Source organism: Coregonus lavaretus (assembly GCF_964263955.1).
Source record: "Coregonus lavaretus genome assembly, chromosome: 2".
Classification (NCBI taxonomy): domain Eukaryota; kingdom Metazoa; phylum Chordata; class Actinopteri; order Salmoniformes; family Salmonidae; genus Coregonus; species Coregonus lavaretus.
The window spans coordinates 83,353,174-83,375,956 of record NC_139989.1 but is presented as its reverse complement, the minus strand read 5'-3'; the positions used below and the strand labels follow the sequence as shown (position 1 = coordinate 83,375,956).

At 41.9% G+C, this 22,783-nt stretch overlaps 2 protein-coding genes across 2 annotated transcripts in view; both read right to left on the bottom strand.

Moving 5' to 3' along the window:
* Positions 1–22,783, bottom strand: part of LOC311140907 (NACHT, LRR and PYD domains-containing protein 3-like) — a 466,410-nt gene that overhangs the window by 5,360 nt on the left and 438,267 nt on the right. The window contains exons 6-12 of the mRNA XM_084176180.1: positions 9,919–9,972; positions 4,963–5,079; positions 4,583–4,667; positions 4,225–4,453; positions 2,026–3,823; positions 1,735–1,741; positions 1–135 (exon numbers count right to left, since the gene is read on the bottom strand). The exon at positions 1–135 is cut by the window's left edge and continues 35 nt beyond it. Of these exons, the coding sequence (XP_084032306.1) occupies positions 1–135; positions 1,735–1,741; positions 2,026–3,823; positions 4,225–4,453; positions 4,583–4,667; positions 4,963–5,079; positions 9,919–9,972 (2,425 nt within the window). The remainder of the gene's footprint in view (positions 136–1,734; positions 1,742–2,025; positions 3,824–4,224; positions 4,454–4,582; positions 4,668–4,962; positions 5,080–9,918; positions 9,973–22,783) is intronic.
* Positions 1–22,783, bottom strand: part of LOC311141405 (NLR family CARD domain-containing protein 3-like) — a 674,300-nt gene that overhangs the window by 436,885 nt on the left and 214,632 nt on the right. The window lies entirely within an intron of this gene.

The window sequence follows — 22,783 nt, the reverse complement described above, 5'->3', positions numbered from 1 at the left end:
TCCAGCAGAGAGCAGTCTGACTCCTGAGTCTCCTGGGTGATTGTAGCTCAGGTCCAGCTCTCTCAGGTGTGAGGGGTTTGACTTCAGAGCTGAGACCAGAGAAGCACAGCCTTCCTCTGTGACTAGACAGCCTGACAGCCTGCAAAGAGTCAAATCATATTAAAACCACACTGCTATTCTTTGGTGGTGAAAATAGTGGCAGTATATTTTTTCAAAATGTTCAGAAACACCAGTGTCCTGAAACCTGCCATATCTATTCATAAATTAATGTATCATTATTAGAAATGACAAATTATCAAAGTATTGCTTGTAGAGAGAAAAATATAAAGTACAAATATTTGAGTAGACTGACCAGAGCAGTTTAAAAAGCAGTATCAGTCAAAAGACAGACAGTGAGGTATCAGATTTAGATTGTATTGAGTATACAGTCCACACCATATGTATTTTGACAGTGAAGCTAACATTTTAAATGTGGCTCTATACTCCAGCATTTTGGATTTCAGATCAAATGTTTCATATGAGGTGACAGTATATAATGTCACCTTTTATTTGAGGGTATTTTCATGCATATCTGTTTCACCATTTAGAAATAAAAGCACTTTATGTATCTAGTCCCCCTATTTGAAGAATTCATAAGTATTCTGACAAATTCACTTATAGTGTATTAAAGTAGTCAAAAGTTTAGTGTTTGGTCCCAAACTCGTTGGTTGCATTTGCAGTTTGTTTTGGTTGTGTTTTGGGTTATGTTTTGCCCGATAGTAACTGAATGGTGGATGATGACTGGAGTAATTTTCTGTCTAAGTGAGTAGATAACATGTTTCTAAACAATACTAAATTAATCCTGATGATGCCATGATTAATAAAAATCATGAATGAATCATGAACAATTATGAATGAGAAAGTTACAGAGGCTACAACAAAACATGCTAACCTCTCACCATTACCAATAACAGAGGGGGAATGATCCTTGTTCCTCTGTAACTTTCTCATTCATCATCATTCACGATTCATTCATGATTATTCATAGTCATGGTAGCATCCACATGAATGTAGAAGTGTTCAGAAACATCTTCTATTCTTACTGACAATACAAGTGAAGTGACTCCAAAATGACAGGACATTATTCACCATTCAGTTTCTTTTAGGAAAAACATCATCCAAAACAGAACCAAGACAAACTGCAAATGCATTCAACAAGTTTGTAGAATCACAAGCTTGATGTAATCACTGCAGGCAGAGTATATTGGACCAAACACTAAAGTTTGGACTAAATTAATTTGACCAAATAATGAAATACTTTTTCAAATGGGAAAACTAGATGCATTAAGTGCTTTCATTTCTAAACGGTAAAATATGTATGAATACCTTTAAATAAAAGGTGACATTATATACTGTTGCCTGATATGAAACATTCCATCTCAAATCCAAAATGATGGAGCATAGCACCAAATGTAAAACTGTAAGCTTCACTGTCCAAACACATATGGTGTGGACTATGTGTGCCTGGTAAACACATGTGGATCTGGTGAACAGTTATCACTTGTTGACCAACTACAGGAATACTGACCTCAGAGTCTCCAGTTTACAGTGGGGATTCCCCAGTCCAGCAGAGAGCAGCTTCACTCCTGAATCCTTCAGGTCATTGTTACTCAGATCCAGCTCTCTCAGGTGTGAGGGGTTTGACTTAAGAGCTGAGACCAGAGAAGCACAGCCTTCCTCTGTGACTCCACAGAATGACAGCCTGCAAAGAGGTCATCATGATTTCACAAACACACTGTTAATTTAACACCAGTAGTGTAGAAGGACAATGGCAGATGCATTTGGTTTATTCTCTTAAACAACACATATATTAATCTTATGTCTCCTAGAATTGTATGGTCATATTGTTATACTAATATGAACATCAATGCATTGATTCAATATGTTTCTCAATATATATTATATACATATTATAATACATATATGTCTCTAAACTGAATATTTATTCCTGATGATTAGTACTTAAATGTCATTTTATGTACTCACAGAGCAGCTCTGGAGGCTTTGACCACTGGCAGCAGCCTCAGAAGACCTTCCTCTGATCTGGAGTATTTCTTCTGGTCAAACACATCCAGCTCCTTTTCTGAAGTCAGCAACACAAAGACCAGAGCTGACCACTGTGCAGGTGACAGTTTGGCTTCTGAGAGACTTCCTGATCTCAGGTAGCTTTGGATCTCCTCCACTAGAGAATGGTCATTCAGTTCATTCAGACAGTGGAAAAGATTGATACACCTCTCTGGAGAGGGATTCTCCCTGATCTTCTCCTTGATGTACTTGACTGTTTCTTCATGGCTCTGTGAGCTGCTTCTTGTCTTTGTCAGTAGACCTCGTAAGTGCTTCTGATTGGACTCCAGTGAGAGGCCCAGAAGGAAGCGGAGGAACAGGTCCAGGTTTCCTGTCTCACTTTGTAAGGCTTTATCCACAGCACTCTTGTAGACACTAACTTCAGGCTTGTCTCTGGACTGCGCAAAAAAGTAGCTGAACATTGATTGAGGTTTGGCCATTAGATTCTCATTGTTGTTGATGAATGAGAGGAACACATATACAGCAGCCAGAAACTCCTGAATGCTCAGATGCACGAAGCAGTATACCTTGTCCTGGTACAGCACACATTCCTCTTTAAAGATCTGTGTGCACAATCCTGAGTACACCGAGGCTTCATTGACATCAATGCCAGCCCTTTTCAGGTCTTTTTTATAGAAAATCAGATTGCCCTCAACAAGCTGTTGAAAAGCCAGTTTTCCCAGTGACAGAATGCTCTCTTTATTCCAGTGTGGACCTGTCTCTTCTTTCCCAAGATACTTTTCATTCTTCTGTTTGGTATGAAACTCCACAAGGTGTGAGTACATCTCAGTCAGAGTCTTGGGCATCTCTTCTCTCTTATGTTTCAGCATGTGTTCAAGGACTGTTGCAGAAATCCAACAGAAGACTGGAATGTGGCACATGATGTGGAGGCTCCTTGATGTCTTTATGTGTGAGATGATTCTGCTGGCCAGGTCCTCATCACTGAATCTCTTCCTGAAGTACTCCTCCTTCTGTGGGTCATTGAACCCTCGTACCTCTGCCACCTGGTCAACACACCCTGAAGGGATCTTATTGGCTGCTGCAGGTCGGGTAGTTATCCAGAGGAGAGCAGAGGGAAGCAGATTTCCCTTGATGAGATTTGTCAGCAGAACATCCACTGAGGTTGACTTTGTGACGTCACAACAGATCTTGTTCTTCTGGAAGTCTAGGGGCAGTCGGCACTCATCCAGACCATCAAAGATGAACAGAACTTTGTACTTGTCGTAGTTGGAGATGGTTGATTCTTTGGTTTCCATTGAGAAGTGATTGAGAAGTTCAATGAAAGTGTGTTTTTCCTTTTTCATCAAATTCAGCTCCCGAAAAGGGAATGAAAATACAAATTGGACATCCTGATTTGCTTTTCCTTCAGCCCAGTCCAGAATGAACTTCTGCACAGAGACTGTTTTTCCAATGCCAGCGACTCCCTTTGTCAGCACAGTTCTGATAAGTTTGTCTTGTCCAGTTAAGGGTTTGAAGATGTCGTTGCATTTGATTGCAGTCTCTGGTCTTGCTTGTTTCCTGGTTGTTGTCTCAATCTGTCTCAGCTCATGTTCATTATTGACCTCTCCTATTCCACCCTCTGTGATGTAGAGCTCTGTGTAGATCTTATTGAGAAGTGTTGGGTTTCCTTGTTTAGCGATCCCCTCAAATACACATTGAAACTTCTTCTTTAGATTAGATTTGAGTTCACGTTGAAGAATCACAGCAAGCTCATCTGAATCTAGAAACAACAAAGAGGATATTTAAATTACATCTGTTTTAATGCCTACAGTATTGTAAGACTGTCTTATAAAGTTTAAATTATAATCATTTATTCTCTTGTCTGTATAAATCTGTAAATGTTTTCATAATGCATTACACACTGGTGTGACTGATTTATATCATTATTGGTATTATTGATGGCATTAATAATGCTCTCTCTCTCTCTCTCCTCTGTCTCTCCTCTTCTCTCTGTCTAAATGAATCCACACAACACATCCCCGCTGCTACTTGATGAGGTCACTAGGTGTTGTGTTAAGGCTGCTACAATATCACTGAGTTACACAGCTACTTTAGCTGTACTTTAGCTACAGCTTTTAAATGTTCTAAAACAGCATTCAACATGAGGCAGACAGCTCTTACTTTTCTCCAGTGTGTCAGCAAGCTCCTTCTGGTTCATTTTCCTCAGGACGTGCAGTGTGATCTTCAGAGCCCCCTCTCTGGCACTGCTCTCCTGCTTCTCATCTTCAGCATCCACCACTTCCTTATCCTGCTTCTGACTCTCAAAGCCTTCTGGGAGTTCTGGACTAAGAATCATCTTGAACATCTTCAGCTCCTTCTTCACAAATGTCATAATATTCTCTTCAAGCAACTGAAATAAATCAAGTAAATAAGTTAAGCAAGAGAATAAATGCTTTCTCATTAACACATTAATGAATGATTGACAGATCAACTTTACTTGAGGTAAACAAAAACAAATGTACATAACAGGACCACATACACTGAATATGGAGGCCAGGTCTGTTTGATGACTCTGGGAAGACTGACCACTGAGAATCTCTGACTCTGATCTCTCATGTTGTTTTCTGTGGACAAAACATGATATTACATCTCCTCATCCAGGGAGTGCACACACACACACACACACACACACACACACACACACACACACACACACACACACTCACACACACACACACGCACACACACAGGGAGGGAATGTTGTGTTTGTTTAATATTGTTTCAGGACTATGAAAATGGAAAAAGGGTTTAGCCTATGGATTATGAAAACAACAAAAATAAATGGGAAAATGGGAGAGGAGAAATGACTAGAGACAGTGTTGTTTAACTCACTGACCATGACCCATGAGTTCTTCTTACCTTTGTTCAGTAGAAAAGTCTCCCTCTCTAAACTTCATAGGTTGAACCATAGACCGGTCACTCTTCATGGACACACAGCTGGGTACAGGGGAGGCTGGTCTCTCCTGCTTGATTGGACTTCAACACAACAGAGAAAAACATTACATCTCTCATCTACTCTGAGCTCAGATGGGGAAACATAAGAAGAGTTTCATTCCAAAACGCTATATATCCATTTTCAGAAATGTTCGTAAATTAGCTTTTATTGTTTGAAGAAATTATGAAAGAGATTGGTGTGTTTTTTCACTATCTAAACATGGCATGGGGTTGTTCAATGACAGACATGTATTTGTTTAAAATCTATAACTTGATGGTTTCATTTATATAATATATAATCATTTAAATAATCATGTTTTTTTGAAAAATGCTATATATCTGCCTCACTCAGAGAAATAAGTAGAACTACTAGGTTTTACACAGTAATAATATATATCTGCCTCAACTGCGCCACCCGGGACACACTGTCAAATGTGACCGACCGGCTCGATTCGGTCTTATGTAGCAATATTTGAAATGGTGTTTTTTTTTACATTGGATAAAAGTAGAGACTCAGCTAGAAAAAGGTATATCATACACTACAGTTGAGGAACAATGGGAAAGTAATTCTGCTTTGAAAGATGATAAACTTGTAACCTCAATTTTGAGAAAATGGCCTTTGAATGTTTTGGTACACCTACTGGAGAGCTCTTCTTTATCTACAGTGGTATTACTTTGGCAGATAATGTCACCCATCTAAATAAATAGTATATATATATATATATATATATATATATATACATATATATATATATATATATATATATAGTTAACTAAATGTATGGTGTTTTTGGTTTATGTCAGTTCATTGTTTGTTATGCTATAAAATTGTTATTTTATGGTTTTAAGTGGTAAAATTAACTAGAAAATGTCATATTTTGTAATTCTGAGTAATTACTACTAGTAAGGATATGCTTTATTCAGTACTACTGCAGTTGATAAATAATTCCAATAGATGGCAGCATAAGACCAGGAATGACATTTCAGAAGATCAGTTTAGTTTTCTCCCTGGATACACAAACCACTCCCCCTCACAGGAAAACTCCTGCACACGCTTTTTACTGTCCCTTTCCACACTGCTAACGCAAGAGGAATGACTGAAAAAGCATTTAACAGATTACTGTGAAATAATATAATGATGATTCATGTTTATTATTACCTGTTTTTATACTCATGTTTTGAAATCATACTTCATTACTATAATGATTATCAATAAGCCTGAACATTAATTTAGTCACCTCTGGTCGAGAAAAAATTATTTTCCTAGTACATTCATTGTCAGATTCATCAACCAGCAGCGAGCACTCTGCCTTCTAGCACAAGCGAGGGGCATGTTGAGGTACATTTGCTAACCGCGAGGGTTGCATGATGTAATTTATTGGTGGGCTGGAAGACGCACTCTTGTCTTTTCTATTCCGAGGTTGTTTAATCGCAATATTAGATATTTAAAAATGCATGTATATTAGAGTTGAGGTTGGAGCATCTGACTAGTGAATATTTACCAGGGGTTCAACACCTGCTATAGTCACTATTTAATTGCTCTTCCAAAAGCATCACAGGCCTAATACGAGATATATAGCTAGCTAAAGTAATGAGTGACCATTTTAGAAAATCATGGATGCTGCATGCTATTTTATGTCAATCATATTGCTGCTTGTAGCCTATAACTGATGCGTCGTGGTCTTATGCTGCCATCTATTGGAAATATTTAGCTATTAAAAGTTATTAATTCACGTACAGACGTTGGTGAGGCAGCTGAGAAATAAAGTGTATTAGATCAGTCTCAAACCTGCCCCACGCCAATTGCTGGACTTTCACACAGAGGTTACTAGGTCACCCAATTCAAACCACATTTGAAAAATGTGTCTTATTTATCAAGTGTTCTGTCTTGCAATTATACATATAATAAAATAACAACAAAATAATCAAAACGCTATTTAATACTATAATTGTAAGCATTTCACTGTAATGTCTGCACCTGTTGTATTCGGCGCATGTGACCAATAAAATTTGATTTGATTTGATTTGATATTATTACTAAAATAGTTTATAAAAGTGTTCTAGGCTACCCTACCCTAGAATTAGGGGTTACGGCTAAAATAGGTTATAAGTAGGGTAAGAGTTTCTGTATAGCACTTTGTGACATCTGCTGGTGTAAAAAGGGCTTTATAAATACATTTGATTGATTGTTAGGTTTAGGGTTTATATGGCAAAAAACTGTATGGGTTTATGGCACTCTTGCTCCTCCTTGTGGCCGTATGTGGGTACTACATAACTCATTCATTAAATTTTTTACATTTACATTTTACATATTTAGCAGACGCTCTTATCCAGAGCGACTTACAGTTAGTGAGTGCATACATTTTCATACTGGCCCCCTGTGGGAAACGAACCCACAACCCTGGCATTGCAAGCGCCATGCTGTACCAACTGAGCTATATGACACTTGCTAGGCTCATAATCTGAGGAAGCAACTGCGTCAGATCTACAAATCCATTCGCTAGACCACGAGATTAGACAACAATCACCCCACTATACCCATTTGGTTTGCAACTCAGTGAACCTGCCCAGCATTCGCTCAATTTGATGGCTACGAACGAAGATTTCGATGCATATCAAATTACCCAGCAGCCATTTAGAAAAATGGTTATTAAGTCATCAGAAAAATGGTTATTTCTTAATAAAAAAATGTCTTAATAAAAAAATGTCTTCTGGCTGTTTAAATCGCCCACATCTTGAAAAAGAGGACAGGGACATGCGTTTTGTTTAGATTGTACACTTTTTTCTTAAAACAAATATGGTTAACCATGACCAGAAAATGTTTAATGTTTGATGGCTATCCGCCAGCCATCGCCTCTAAAACTGTGTCTCACCTCACTATTGGTGACCACAACATGTACTCAGGTGAAGTGTGCGTGCTCACCTAGTAGCTGTAACCTTGTTAATAATAAGTTACCTGAGGTAAACCTACAGGGTTAACGCTCACCAAGTAGCCGTAACCTTGTTAATAATAAGTTACCTGAGGTAAACCTACAGGGTTAACGCTCACCAAGTAGCCATAACCTTGTTAATAATAAGTTACCTGAGGTAAACCTACAGGGTTAATGCTCACCAAGTATCCGTAACCTTGTTAATAATAAGTTACCTGAGGTAAACCTACAGGGTTAACGCTCACCAAGTAGCCATAACCTTGTTAATAATAAGTTACCTGAGGTAAACCTACAGGGTTAACGCTCACCAAGTAGCCGTAACCTTGGTAATAATAAGTTACCTGAGGTAAACCTACAGTGTTAACGCAGGCAGGTCTCATTGATAACAATAGTGAAGCTGGCATTGTGACGCAGAACAATGGGCTGGGAATAGAACGTTCTGAAGGCGAGTCGGTGTCACGGAGCTCAATAGAACTAATAGGAGCTGGCAGGGTGAAAAAAGCCCAAACATAAGGCCTGTTGTTTCGTGATTACTTCATAACCAGGGACTGAAGGTAATATTATGAAACTGGGCTCCATGGCGGATGCAATGAGCTAATTTTATCAGAAATAAACGTTGTAAAAAATGTCACTTGAGGCGCCCCGAAAATAACATTCAAAAGTTCAGTCCTTGGACACATAGGGGTTAAACGGTAAAGTTACCGTCCATCTAGTGAAGAGAGGAGAACCGGACAGAGGGAGCGTAGGTAGCCAGCATCCGTCAACGAGAGAGGGAGAAGCCCTCCACGGTATTTAACAGGTGGAAGAAACAACCAGGGAGCTCCATCGGTCCACAAGAAATGCAGGCAGCCGGTGATGATGTAGTGGTAGCTAGGATAACTAGGATGCTGCTGGTAGAGTAGCTAGCTTAGCTAGCTGTACCGACTAGCTTGGCTAACTAGCAGGTCATTCGTCTGTCCCTCGAGGATGATGACGAACCCGGTGAACCACACAATTAAACAAGACTAGCGAGTGAAAAGGATCTGGCTACACTCATACTGTCACTGACCATTACGCAAAAAAGAAAATTGAACAATAAACTTCGGTGTCTCAACACTGTAACGAACTCCGTCGTTGTTCCCCAAGATCACCTCAGACCACTCTGCGCGTAACTGGACAATATGCTTGGCGCCAAACCGTACGTGGACGCGGACAGTTCTGTACGGGGACGCGGACAGTTCCAGAACGCGGACATGAGCAGAGCAACACAATAAACTAATCCAAGTCTTTAAAGTCAGTTACATTAGTAATATTCATTTTTTATTATGTAAAACAAAAATGATTCGTTTTTTAAAACAATATTTTGAGATCTGGGCCCATATCCAAAAAGCGTCTCAGAGTAGAAAATGTGTTGTATAAGTGCTGAGAATAAAGCCATTTTAGTCCTACTCTTATGGGTATAAATTAAAGCTATGCATGAAGCCTCTTTATTTATAAGTGTCCCACCTAGTTGGCAGATATTTAGGACACCTCATGAGCTGTACTAACCAGTTAAGAGGTACCAGCAGGTGTCTTGATAATAGAAACATGCAGCGAGTCAGTGGTTTCTGTGCAACATGTAATTGCTTTGGAGCAGTGGTGACCTGTCATTCAGGATAGAGCCCCACCTGTTTAGCAGATGCTCTTACCCAGAGCTATTTACAGTAAGTGCATTCATCTTAAGATAGCTAGGTGAGACAACCAGATAATACAGTCAAATATACAGGATATGAACATTCAATTTCAGCTAAACAATGGATATATAGCGTTTTGCAATAAAAATAATAATAATAATCTACATCTAAAATCTATTAATTAAACATCTGAGAACAGTAATATTGAAGGTACCCATAAGCAACCATTTCTGATTATTGTGGAAATAGCATTTAGGAAATAAACTCTTAATAATTCTTAAACAAAATTGTCATCTCACCTCTTAGCTTTGGTGTCATGTTCCCCAGAGAGACTCATTTTAGACCACTGACCCCTAAACAGAGATCCAACATGTTGGTTGTAGTTAACACAGTAATTCTTGAATGTGAATTGTTATCGTTTATTAATTATCTCTTACAAAACATTTACTAACAGACATATTGAAACAGTCAGGCTATTTAATGCAATCAAATGAACATCTGGTTGTGACATCTCTTCTCCATGTTAACTGTCAATAATAATAATAAGTCACTGTTTGTTAAGGTAGTTATAGACAGTGCAGCAACACAAGGCCATGTCTCACACTTATTTGTATTCATTAAAAGTCAGCCAATTATTATCTTTAAATCTGTTCTTTTCTAAACGTATCTGAGAATGTAGACAGAAGGGCTAAAACGGGCTTGATTGATCTGGGGGGGATCAGTGATCTATACAGAAAGGTTTTTTGCAACAATTAAGAGATTTTTTATTATTTAAAGTAGGCTAGGTTATAATGTATAACAGTATTTTTTTGTGTAAAGCAGATCAAGGTCTATACCTCAGCCAGTGGTGACCCGTCATTCAGGGCAGGTGGCCTTTCCTGTTTGCATGTTATTTTGGCATTAATACGTGTCACATATCAGTTTGCAAAAAATGTAAAAATAATATATATATAATTGAGTTAATAAAGCCGCAAAAAAACATGGTCTCTTTTTTGTTTTCTTGAGTAAGGCAGCTCCAAAATGCAGGTGTTTCAGCCTAGCTCAGTGCTTTCTGTGGTGGTGGGTCAAGCCAGAAGACAATACAGAGCATTGCTTCGTGATTGGCTCAGTGTTCTGTCACTCATGGGGACACTACGTCACCGCCAAGTCTAAGGGTAGAGCTAGAAAATTCAAGCCCATTGGGTGCTGCCACAGAGTTACATTAGAAGTGCCCATTCAAGAAGGTCATTGGCCACAGATAAAATGACGTCAAATCACATTATATCTACAGTAGCTTTGATTGGACTGATCATGTCAACATCATACTTTCAAAATCTTAGCCAGCAGTCATCATCACGAATCAAGTTGACAATCTACAGGCAAATCCTTTTTAATCCTTGTCATATGAAGAGAAATAATGAAGAGAAATGATAGGACAGCTGTTGGGACTCTGCGGTTGGGACTCTGCTGTCGGGACTCTGCTGTCGGGACTCTGCTGTCGGGACTCTGCTGATGGGACTCTGCTGTTGGGACTCTGCTGTTGGGACTCTGCTGTTGGGACTCTGCTGTTGGGACTCTGCTGTTGGGACTCTGCTGTTGGGACTCTGCTGATGGCACTCTGCTGTTGGGACTCTGCTGTTGGGACTCTGCTGTTGGGACTCTGTCTATAGGGTTAAACCTATTGCTGCGATGGGAATTGTAACCTGGCTCACACTGCCCCCTATAAAAGCAAGTCCTGTGCTTCGACTACTCAGACCCCTCACACATCCGGGCCGTGCATTCTGATGGCCTACTTCTGACACCAATGTAGCAAACAGCAGGGCAGGGAAGCGAACCCAGGTTGCACGTGTAAAAGGCAAACAACCTACGCATCGCACCAATAGGGTTAACCCACATGGTGGGAATTGGAATGTGGCTCACACTGCCCCCTCCGACCAGGAAGTCGACTACTCACACGTCCGGGCCGTGCGTTCTGATGACCTCACAACCGCCATTCCACTTCTGACACCAATGTAATTCTCTGGCAACAGCTCTGGTGGACATTCCTGCAGTCAGCATGCCAATGGCACGCTCCCTCAAAACCTGAGACATCTGTGGCATTGTGTTGTGTGAGAAAACTGCACATTTTCGAATGGCCTTTTATTGTCCCCAGCACAAGGTGTACCTGTGTAATGATCATGCTGTTTAATCAGCTTCTTGATATTCCACCCCTGTCAGGTGGATGGATTATCTTGGCAACTGAGAAATGCTCACTAACAGGGATGTAAACAAATTTGTGCACAAAATCGGAGAGAAATATGTTTTTTGTTTTTTGTGCATATGGAACATTTCTGGAATATTTTATTTCAGCTCATGAAACATGGGACCAACACTTTACATGTTGTTCCAGTATTAATCGGCCAATCCCTAGTGTCCACTGAATGTTGACTAGCAACAAGAAAGTGGTACCTAAAGGACACCCACCATGAGTGCCCATTGAAGTGGCTCCAGACGAGGACATCTGAAATAAAAACCCTCCAACGTAAAAAAAACAAGTGGAGCAAACCAAACCAAACCAGACCAAACCAGACCACACCAAACCAAACCAGACCAGATCAAACCAGACCAAACCAGACCAAACTAAACCAGACCACACCAGACCAATCCAGACCAAACCAGACCAAACCAGACCAAACCAGACCAAACCAGACCACACCAAACCAGAACAAACCAGACCAAACCAAACCAAACCAAACCAAACCAAACCAGACCAAACCCTGGGAGATACAAGACAGAAAGACTTTGTTCATCAACTTAAAGAATCAGAGCTACAAAGAGGTGCCAGTCTTCTAACATCTTTAAGGCCAACCAGAACACTGGACCAGCTGCTCTTCAATATCACATAACAGATGGAACCCTTCTGACTAAAGAGATGACAAGCCAGCACAGGCATAAGCATACTGTCTATTGAGGTGGCGCCAAGAGGTGCGGCCAACGTGCTAACGTCCAACCTCAAAATATAAATGGAAATACCAAAGCCTGTAACAACATGTAGTCGTGACTGATATCTTTCACCTCCCTGTTACTGTTTGTTAAGGTAGTTATAGACAGTGCAGCAACACAAGGCCACATTCCTCTCACCCCTTCCACTCTCTCAGGCTAATGTATATTTATTAAAAGTAGACTATTTCTTTCAATCTGTTATTTTCTAAACGTATCTGAGAATGTAGACTGAAGGGCTAAAATGGACATGATTGATCTGAGGGGGATCAGTGATCCGTACAGAAAGGTTTTTTGCAACAAGTAAGAGATTTTATATTATGTAAAGTAGGCTAGGTTTTACTGTATAATAGCAGTTTGTTAGTGATATGCAGATCAAGGTCTATACCTCGGCTATAGCCTACAATATCCTAGATGACCAGCCTAAACCTGTTCAGATCAGTTCACACAGATTATCAGTAGCAGGATTGATCACCTACAAATCGGTTTCAAGTCTAAACAGCAGGCAGGGCGGTAAACCAGGTCGCTGGCGAAAAAGGCAAACACCCTACGCATCACAGCAGTAGGGTTAACAGCAGTAGGGTTAACAGCAGTAGGGTTAACAGCAGTAGGGTTAACAGCAGTAGGGTTAACAGCAGTAGGGTTAACAGTAGTAGGGTTAACAGTAGTAGGGTTAACAGCAGTAGGGTTAACAGCAGTAGGGTTAACATCAGTAGGGTTAACAGCAGTAGGGTTAACAGTAGTAGGGTTAACAGCAGTAGGGTTAACAGCAGTAGGGTTAACAGCAGTAGGGTTAACAGCAATAGGGTTAACAGCAGTAGGGTTAACAGCAGTAGGGTTAACAGCAGTAGGGTTAACAGCAGTAGGGTTAACAGCAGTAGGGCTAACAGCAATAGGGTTAACAGTAGTAGGGTTAACAGCAGTAGGGTTAACAGCAGTAGGGTTAACAGCAGTAGGGTTAACAGCAGTAGGGTTAACAGCAGTAGGGTTAACAGCAGTAGGGTTAACAGCAATAGGGTTAACAGCAGTAGGGTTAACAGCAGTAGGGTTAACAGCAGTAGGGTTAACAGCAGTAGGGTTAACAGCAGTAGGGTTAACAGCAGTAGGGTTAACAGCAATAGGGTTAACAGTAGTAGGGTTAACAGCAGTAGGGTTAACAGCAGTAGGGTTAACAGCAGTAGGGTTAACAGCAGTAGGGTTAACAGCAGTAGGGTTAACAGCAGTAGGGTTAACAGCAGTAGGGTTAACAGCAGTAGGGTTAACAGCAGTAGGGTTAACAGCAGTAGGGTTAACAGCAATAGGGTTAACAGCAGTAGGGTTAACATCAGTAGGGTTAACAGCAGTAGGGTTAACAGCAATAGGGTTAACAGCAGTAGGGTTAACAGCAGTAGGGTTAACAGCAGTAGGGTTAACAGCAATAGGGTTAACAGCAGTAGGGTTAACAGCAGTAGGGTTAACCCTATTGCTACAATGGGAATTGTAACCTGACTCACACTGTCCCCTACAAAAGTCCCGTGCTTCGACTACTCAGACCCCTCACACGTCCGGACCATAAATTCTGATGGCCTCACAGACACCATACTACTTCTGATACCAAGGTAGCAAACAGCGGGGCAGGGAAGCGAACCCAGGTTGCATGTGTAAAAGGCAAACATCCTACGCATCGCGCCGTTGGCGCCAATGGGGTTACTTGGTTGGAATTGTGACGTGGCTCATTTAGCGAGGATCACTACACTATAGTGGAACTATGATACAATTACAGTTATCATATGAAATGTTAAATGTAGAACTATAATATATAAATATATTGAATTTGACTTGCCCACATTCAGTTAGCTCCATTTTGTATGATTAAACTGACACGTACCTGTCTCAGTAGAAGTCGACTGTTAGGTCTGAGTGTTTTACTTCCATTCACTGTACTAGAATTACACCAGACATTACATTTCTCTACCACTTTATAATAATCCCTGGGAAGATTCTCACCTTGTAGCCTGAATTCACAACCAGAACATGTCAAGTCATTGAGATATTTTCAGTTCTGCTGAGAGAGCACCTTCCTGATGACTAGCGCTCTGTATATTCTAATGGGTGAAGTCTGATCTGGAATGTGAAGCTAACTGAAATGTAGATAAGCTTTGAAAAAACAGTATATCTAGCTTGCATCATAGTACACCCCTCAGGCTACATACAAGTTTCAGCATGAGGCAGGCATCAACAGCCATTAGTTTACACCGCAGCCAACAGTTTTAAAATGTTGCAATGAACCGTTTTTTTTTTTGTCATTTAGCAGACACTCTTATCCAGAAGAACTTACAGTTAGTGAGTGCATACATTATTTTTCATACTGCCCCCCCGTGGGAAACAAACCCACAACCCGGGCATTGCAAACACCATTCTCTACCAACTGAGCTACTTCCCTGCCAGCAATTCCCTCCCTTACCCTGGGCCAATTCTGCACCACCCCATGGGTCTCCCAGTCGCGGCCAGCTACGACAGAGCCTGGATTCGAACCAGGATCTCTAGTGGCACAGCTAGCACTGCGATGCAGTGCCTTAGACCACTGCGCCACTCGGGAGGCTAGTTTACTCCTAACGCTGTACAAGGTGACCTAAACAGTTTCCGTTGCCAAACATTTTGCTACGGTGGGTTTTGAGGAAGTGTAAGTTGTTGTTAGTCTTTCCAAAGTATTTATTTGTCTCTCTTTCACACAACATACCTTCCTGAGTGAAAAGCGTTAACAGTAGATTAGAAAGAGAAAAAAGTTTGTTTGTTGCATGTTGTGTTTTAAGCCTGTTTTGAGAAGACAAGTCTATAGACCTAGTAAAAAGAGTTCCAAAAGGGTCCTCTGGCTGTCCCCACAGGAGAACGCTTTTGGGTTCCAGGTAAAACCCTCTGTGGAAAGGATTCTACCTAGTACCAAAAAGGGTTCTACAAAGGGTTCTCCTATGGGGACAGCCAAATAACCCTTTTAGATTCTAGATAGTGTAGGAGCGATCACCCTGGGGCACTCAGATGGAAACAGAACTAATTCACCCCACGCATCTAATTTATATCCAAAACATGTTAAGGAGAGTAGGCCTATTATAACACTGTCCACAAAACATATCATCAACTACATGACTACACATAACAATATCATCAACTATATTAATACACATAACAATATCATCAACTATATGAATACACATAACAATATCATCAACTATATGAATACACATAACAATATCATCAACTATATGAATACACATAACAATATCATCAACTATATTAATATCATAACAATATCATCAACTACATTAATATCATAACAATCGTCGTCTTACCTTTTATATGTCTCTCAATAGAAGTAGAGTCTGGAATGATCATTCGGTCGTGGAAAGTTCCTTTAGTTTGTTCTGCTCATTTCCATATCAGGTTCTACCTGTTCTCTCTCACTCCCTGTCTCTTTATAGCTCTTACAATGTGCCTTGGCATACATTCTACAAGTGTCTGGAACTCCAAATGTAGTTCTGATTTAGTGTTCCAAATGAAAACAATTTGATTAAACTGGTTAATATGGTTAAAATACATTAAGACTGAGTAATGCTGTGATTGTTTTTATTATTTTGTTATGTATTGAAATGTTTGACTTTATTTTCCCTATGTCCTTTCAATATAGGAACAATTTGTGAAATGACAGCCTTCTGTAAATATGGACAAAAGTCTATGGATTAATTTGATGGTATGTGTCTTGCAACATTATGTAAAATGACAGGTTGAGAAACACTGCATCTTCCTAGGTGCATATGTGAGAAGGAACGCAAACTGTCTCCCTATGTGTGCCATCCCTAAACATCAAGTGTTTGTGGTTCATTAAAATGTTTATTGTCAAGGTTGAAAAAAAAGAAAACTCTATTGGAGGGATGTGACATCATTCTTCCAGAAGAAATTCCATAATTTAGTGTTTTGTTGATGGTTGTCTTCAATTGGGTTGAGACCTGGTGACTGAGACGGCCATGGCATATTGTGAAACATCAGCAAGTTCAGCAATCTTCATTACTGAAGCTCCTGCCAAACGTGCCCCAACAATCACCAATCGTTAAGCTCTTCCTGAGCAGGGTTGCAGTCTCTCTTCGTAACAGCTCCTCTCTCCCCAGGGGTAGCAGCTCCTCTCTCCCCAGGGGTAACAGCTCCTCTCTCCCCAGGGGTAGCAGTTCCTCTCTCCCCAGGGGTAACAGCTCCTCTCTCTCCAGGGGTAGCAGCTCCTCTCTCCCCAGGGGTAACAGCTCCTCTCTCCCCAGGGGTAGCAGCTCCTCTCTCCCCAGGGGTAGCAGCTCCTCTCTCCCCAGGGGTATCAGCTCCTCTCTACCCAGGGGTAACAGCTCCTCTCTCCCCAGGGGTAGCAGCTCCTCTCTCCCCAGGGGTAGCAGCTCCTCTCTCCCCAGGGGTAACAGCTCCTCTCTCCCCAGGGGTAGCAGCTCCTCTCTCCCCAGGGGTAACAGCTCCTCTCTCCCCAGGGGTAGCAGCTCCTCTCTCCCCAGGGGTAACAGCTCCTCTCTCCCCAGGGGTAACAGCTCCTCTCTCCCCAGGGGTAACAGCTCCTCTCTCCCCAGGGCTATCAGCTCCTCTCTCCCCAGGGGTAGCAGCTCCTCTCTCCCCAGGGGTAGCAGTTCCTCTCTCCCCAGGGGTAACAGCTCCTCTCTCTCCAGGGGTAGCAGTTCCTCTCTCCCCAGGGGTAGCAGCTCCTCTCTACCCTAGGATTTGAAGACATCGGTGGCTTAGCCCGTAGCCAGTAGGAGGGTCCGGGAAGGAATTTCAACAGCAAAATCCATGAATACATCACTAGTGTATTGCCAAAAACCACTCAATAACTTCAAATATAGACTCTGACCTGTCCAATGAGCCAAACTGATTAAATAATCCCACAGTACCTAAACACACTCTCTCTCTCTCTCTCTCTCTCTCTCTCTCTCTCTCTCTCTCTCTCTCTCTCTCTCTCTCTCTCTCTCTCTCTCTCTCTCTCTCTCTCTCTCTCTCTCTCTCACTCTCTCTCACTCTCTCTCACAGCCAACCAATGGAACAAATAACTAATTGACTAAATAAAACAGACATGTACAGAAACATATCACACACACACAGTGCAGTAAATAGAATCCCTATATCAGCTTTTAGTGATAGTCTACTGTGTGTTCTCCCCTCCTCCGTCTCTCTCCATCACTTTCTCTGTGTCGTCTATTGATGTCTTTCATCTTGTCTGGTGTCTCTCTCCATCATATCCTATTCTTCTGTTGCTGTCTCTATGTCTTGTCTGATGTCTCTCTCCATCATATCCTATTCTTCTGTTGCTGTCTCTGTGTCTTGTCTGGTGTCTCTCTCCATCATATCATATTATTCTGTTGCTGTCTCTGTGTCTTGTCTGATGTCTCTCTCCATCATATCCTATTCTTCTGTTGCTGTCTCTGTGTCTTGTCTGGTGTCTCTCTCCATCATATCCTATTCTTCTGTTGCTGTCTCTGTGTCTTGTCTGGTGTCTCTCTCCATCATATCCTATTCTTCTGTTGCTGTCTGTCACGCCCTGGCTCTGGGGACTCTCATATGTTGAGCCAGGGTGTGTAGAGTCTATGTTTTGTGTTCTATGTTTCAGTTTCTAGTTCATGTGTTTCTATGTTGGCCGGGGTGGTTCTCAATCAGAGGCAACGTGAATCAGCTGTTGCTTGTTGTCTCTGATTGGGAACCATACTTAGGCAGCCGTTTGGGCAGTTGTGTTTTGTGGGATCTTGTTCCGTGTTGGTTTGTTTGTTAACCGAGGACTTCACGTTTCGTTTTGTTGTTTGTACCGTGTTGTATAGTACACTATTAAAGTAAGATGTACGCATATCACGCTGCGCCTTGGTCCACTCCTTTCGACAATCGTGACACTGTCTCTGTGTCTTGTCTGGTGTCTCTCTCCATCATATCATATTCTTCTGTTGCTGTCTCTGTGTCTTGTCTGGTGTCTCTCCATCATATCCTATACTTCTGTTGCTGTCTCTGTGTCTTGTCTGGTGTCTCTCTCCATCATATCCTGTTCTTCTGTTGCTGTCTCTGTGTCTTGTCTGGTGTCTCTCTCCATCATATCCTATTCTTCTGTTGTTGTCTCTGTGTCTTGTCTGATGTCTCTCTTTAGTTTTGCAATCCAAATTTGGAGCTATTGGAATTGTAACATGTTGTCCCATGTACATGGTGTAATTTACTGATGGTCCCTAACTAGCCCCATAGGGATATCCAAATTCAAACCAAATTTACCACTGGCATTACGATTGGGTCGGGTGCAGTTGCATTCTGAATTGATTATTACTTGGTGTGGGCATGTGGGCAACCTTCATTTACGTTGTGATGCAGTCACAACCACTAGTCTCACTAAACTCAGTTTTGGAAAAGACTGACTTTATGACCAAAATTATCCAACATTTTTCAGCTGAATTTTGCCATGTTTATTCTGGTGATAACTGGATCACTGGCTGTCTCATTGAGTGTGTGAGGGTGAGTGTCATGGTCGGGATGGCCTGAACTCAGAGCCTGATAGAATACCAAGGAAAACCGTAGTAACTGCAGTAGAACATGGTGGAACAAAGCCAGATGGCAGTAACCTCACTTACTGCTGTTTCCTTGGTTTTTACTGGGATTTTGTAGTTACAACAAATTTGACCCTCCATTTTCTCTGAAACGGAAGATAATTGAACCAGGACACTTTGTAACAAGATATAACAGATACTATGAAGCCTGATTTAGGTCTGAACTCATCTTTGACCAAATGTGTAGCAGCAGTTTGCAATTGTACGGCAGAATAGCTGTGCACATAATCCTAATACCTCTTCATGGACTACATTTGAACACTTAAACATTGTCTTCTTTTAGGGAGGGACCTGGTATGGTCACATTGCCTAGTTGTTAGAAAGTTGGGCCAGTAACTGAAAGGTTGCTGGTTCGAATACCCGAGCCGTCAATGTGAAAATCTGTTGATGTGCTCTTAAGCAAGGCACTTAACACTAACTTGCTTCATGGGTGCTGTACTACTATGACTGACCCTGTAAAAAAACACATTTCACTGCAGCTATCCGTTGTATCTGACAGTAAAAACATAAATATTTTTTTGCAATTACAACAGTTAATTTAACAATGCTGGTTATAACTCTTGTTGACGTTGATCCAAGGACACCTTCAATTGCATTACCCTCTTACTGCAGAAAAATATTCTCATGAAATCATGTGACTTATAGTTAGAGGGAAGGATTCCTGTAAACGCACACTGCTACAAGCAGGAAACAAGGTATGGACAAACCAGAAATGTGACATTTCTGTTTGATAGAAACCCTGAATGATGAATGTGTGATCTATCTTGTCATCTTTTTGGTCAACCACATTGGAACATTCTAATCTTTAAGGACATGATGTATGGAGTCATTTTTTTCAGGAAGGTGTCTCCATGGCGATAGGAGGGACAGGAGGCAGACTAAGGGCAAGGGAAGCCACCTGAACTACTGCCCTACAAAGGCAAAGAGCAGTCTACGCAAATGTCCGTGCATATCAACCATAACCACTGATCTGACCTATGACCCCTAAAATGCTGATACTGAACTCTGCCTTTGTATGACCTTAAACAAGTATATGGGTAATGCAACGGCAAAGTGCAGCATCAAGAAATCTAAATATGTTGATCCAACTTTCTTGTTGTTTATCTGTTTGATGGAAACTGTTTGATAGTTGTTTCTACCTTCCAACTGTATTTAATGGTGTTATGTAGTCGTGTTTTCATGTTTTCAATGTTATATTATAGTAGGCCTAAGGTTATTTCATCATAGAGAATGTTTATACTTAAGAAATATTTGACATTGTATGACTATCATTATAATGCTGTTTTACCATTATTTACTCTCTCTCTCTCACACACACACACTCACAGACACACACACACACATATCCCCCCCCCCCCCCACACACACACACACTCACTGTGCAGTAATTAGAATCTATAGACCAGCTTTAAGTGATACAGTCTACTGTCTGCTCTCCCCTCCTCTGCCTCTCTCCATTACTTTCTCTGTCTTCTGTTGCTGTCTCTCTTGTCTCCCCTCTTCTGTTGCTGTCTCTCTTGTCTCCCCTCTTCTGTTGCTGTCTCTCTTGTCTGCCCTCTTCTGTTGCTGTCTCGCTTGTCTCCCCTCTTCTGTTGCTGTCTCTCTTGTCTCCCCTCTTCTGTTGTTGTCTCTCTTGTCTCCCCGCTTCTGTTGCTGTCTCTCTTGTCTGCCCTCTTCTGTTGCTGTCTCTCTTGTCTCCCCTCTTCTGTTGCTGTCTCTCTTGTCTGCCCTCTTCTGTTACCGTCTCTCTTGTCTCCCCTCTTTTGTTGTTGTCTCTCTTCTCTCCCCTCTTCTGTTGCTGTCTCTCTTGTCTCCCCTCTTCTGTTGCTGTCTCTCTTGTCTGCCCTCTTCTGTTACTGTATCTCTTGTCTCCCCTCTTCTGTTGCTGTCTCTCTTGTCTGCCCTCTTCTGTTGCTGTCTCGCTTGTCTCCCCTCTTCTGTTGCTGTCTCTCTTGTCTCCCCTCTTCTGTTGTTGTCTCTCTTGTCTCCCCGCTTCTGTTGCTGTCTCTCTTGTCTGCCCTCTTCTGTTGCTGTCTCTCTTGTCTCTCCTCTTCTGTTGCTGTCTCTGTTGTCTGCCCTCTTCTGTTGCTGTCTCTCTTGTCTCCCCTCTTCTGTTGCTGTCTCTCTTTTCTCCCCTCTTCTGTTGCTGTCTCTTTTGTCTGCCCTCTTCTGTTGCTGTCTCTCTTGTCTCCCCTCTTCTGTTGCTGTCTCTCTTGTCTCCCCTCTTCTGTTGCTGTCGCTCTTGTCTCCCCTCTTCTGTTGCTGTCTCTCTTGTTGACCCTCTTCTGTTGCTGTCTCTTTTGTCTGCCCTCTTCTGTTGCTGTCTCTCTTGTCTCCCCTCTTCTGTTGCTGTCTCTCTTGTCTCCCCTCTTCTGTTGCTGTCGCTCTTGTCTCCCCTCTTCTCTTGCTGTCGCTCTTGTCTCCCCTCTTCTGTTGCTGTCTCTCTTGTTGACCCTCTTCTGTTGCTGTCTCTCTTGCCTGCCGTCTTCTGTTGTTGTCTCTCTTGTCTCCCCTCTTCTGTTGCTGTCTCTCTTGTCTGCCCTCTTCTGTTGCTGTCTCACTTGTCTCCCCTCTTCTGTTGCTGTCTCTCTTGTCTCCCCTCTTCTGTTGTTGTCTCTCTTGTTGACCCTCTTCTGTTGCTGTCTCTCTTGTCTGCCGTCTTCTGTTGTTGTCTCTCTTGTCTCCCCGCTTCTGTTGCTGTCTCTCTTGTCTGCCCTCTTTGTTGCTGTCTCTATTGTCTCCCCTCTTCTGTTGCTGTCTCTCTTGTCTGCCCTCTTCTGTTGCTGCCTCTCTTGTCTCCCCCCTTCTGTTGCTGTCTCTCTTGTATGCCCTCTTCTGTTGCTGTCTCTCTTGTCTGCCCTCTTCTGTTGCTGTCTCTCTTGTCTCCTCTCTTCTGTTGCTGTCTCTCTTGTCTCCCCTCTTCTGTTGCTGTCTCTCTTGTCTCCTCTCTTCTGTTGCTGTCTCTCTTGTCTCCCCTCTTCTGTTGCTGTCTCTCTTGTCTGCCCTCTTCTGTTGCTGTCTCTCTTGTCTCCCCTCTTCTGTTGCTGTCTCTCTTGTCTGCCCTCTTCTGTTACTGTCTCTCTTGTCTCCCCTCTTCTGTTGCTGTCTCTCTTGTCTGTCCTCTTCTGTTGCTGTCTCTCTTGTCTGCCCTCTTCTGTTGCTGTCTCTCTTGTCTTCCCTCTTCTGTTGTTGTCTCTCTTGTCTCCCCTCTTCTGTTGCTGTCTCTCTTGTCTCCAGTCACAACCACAAGTCTCACTAAACTCAGTTTTGGACAAGACTGAATATATGACCAAAATTATCCAATATTTTTCCACGGAATTGTGCCATGTTTATTCTGGTGATAACTGGATCACTGGCTGTCTCATGGAGTGTGTGAGGGTGAGTGTCATGGTCGGGATGGCCTGAACTCAGAGCCTGATAGAATACCAAGGAAAACCGTAGTAACTGCAGTAGAACATGGTGGAACAAAGCCAGATGGCAGTAACCTCACTTACTGCTGTTTCCTTGGTTTTTACTGGGATTTTGTAGTTGCATCAAATTTGACCCTCCATTTTCTCTGAAACGGAAGATATTTGAACCAGGACACTTTGTCACAAGATATAACAGATAC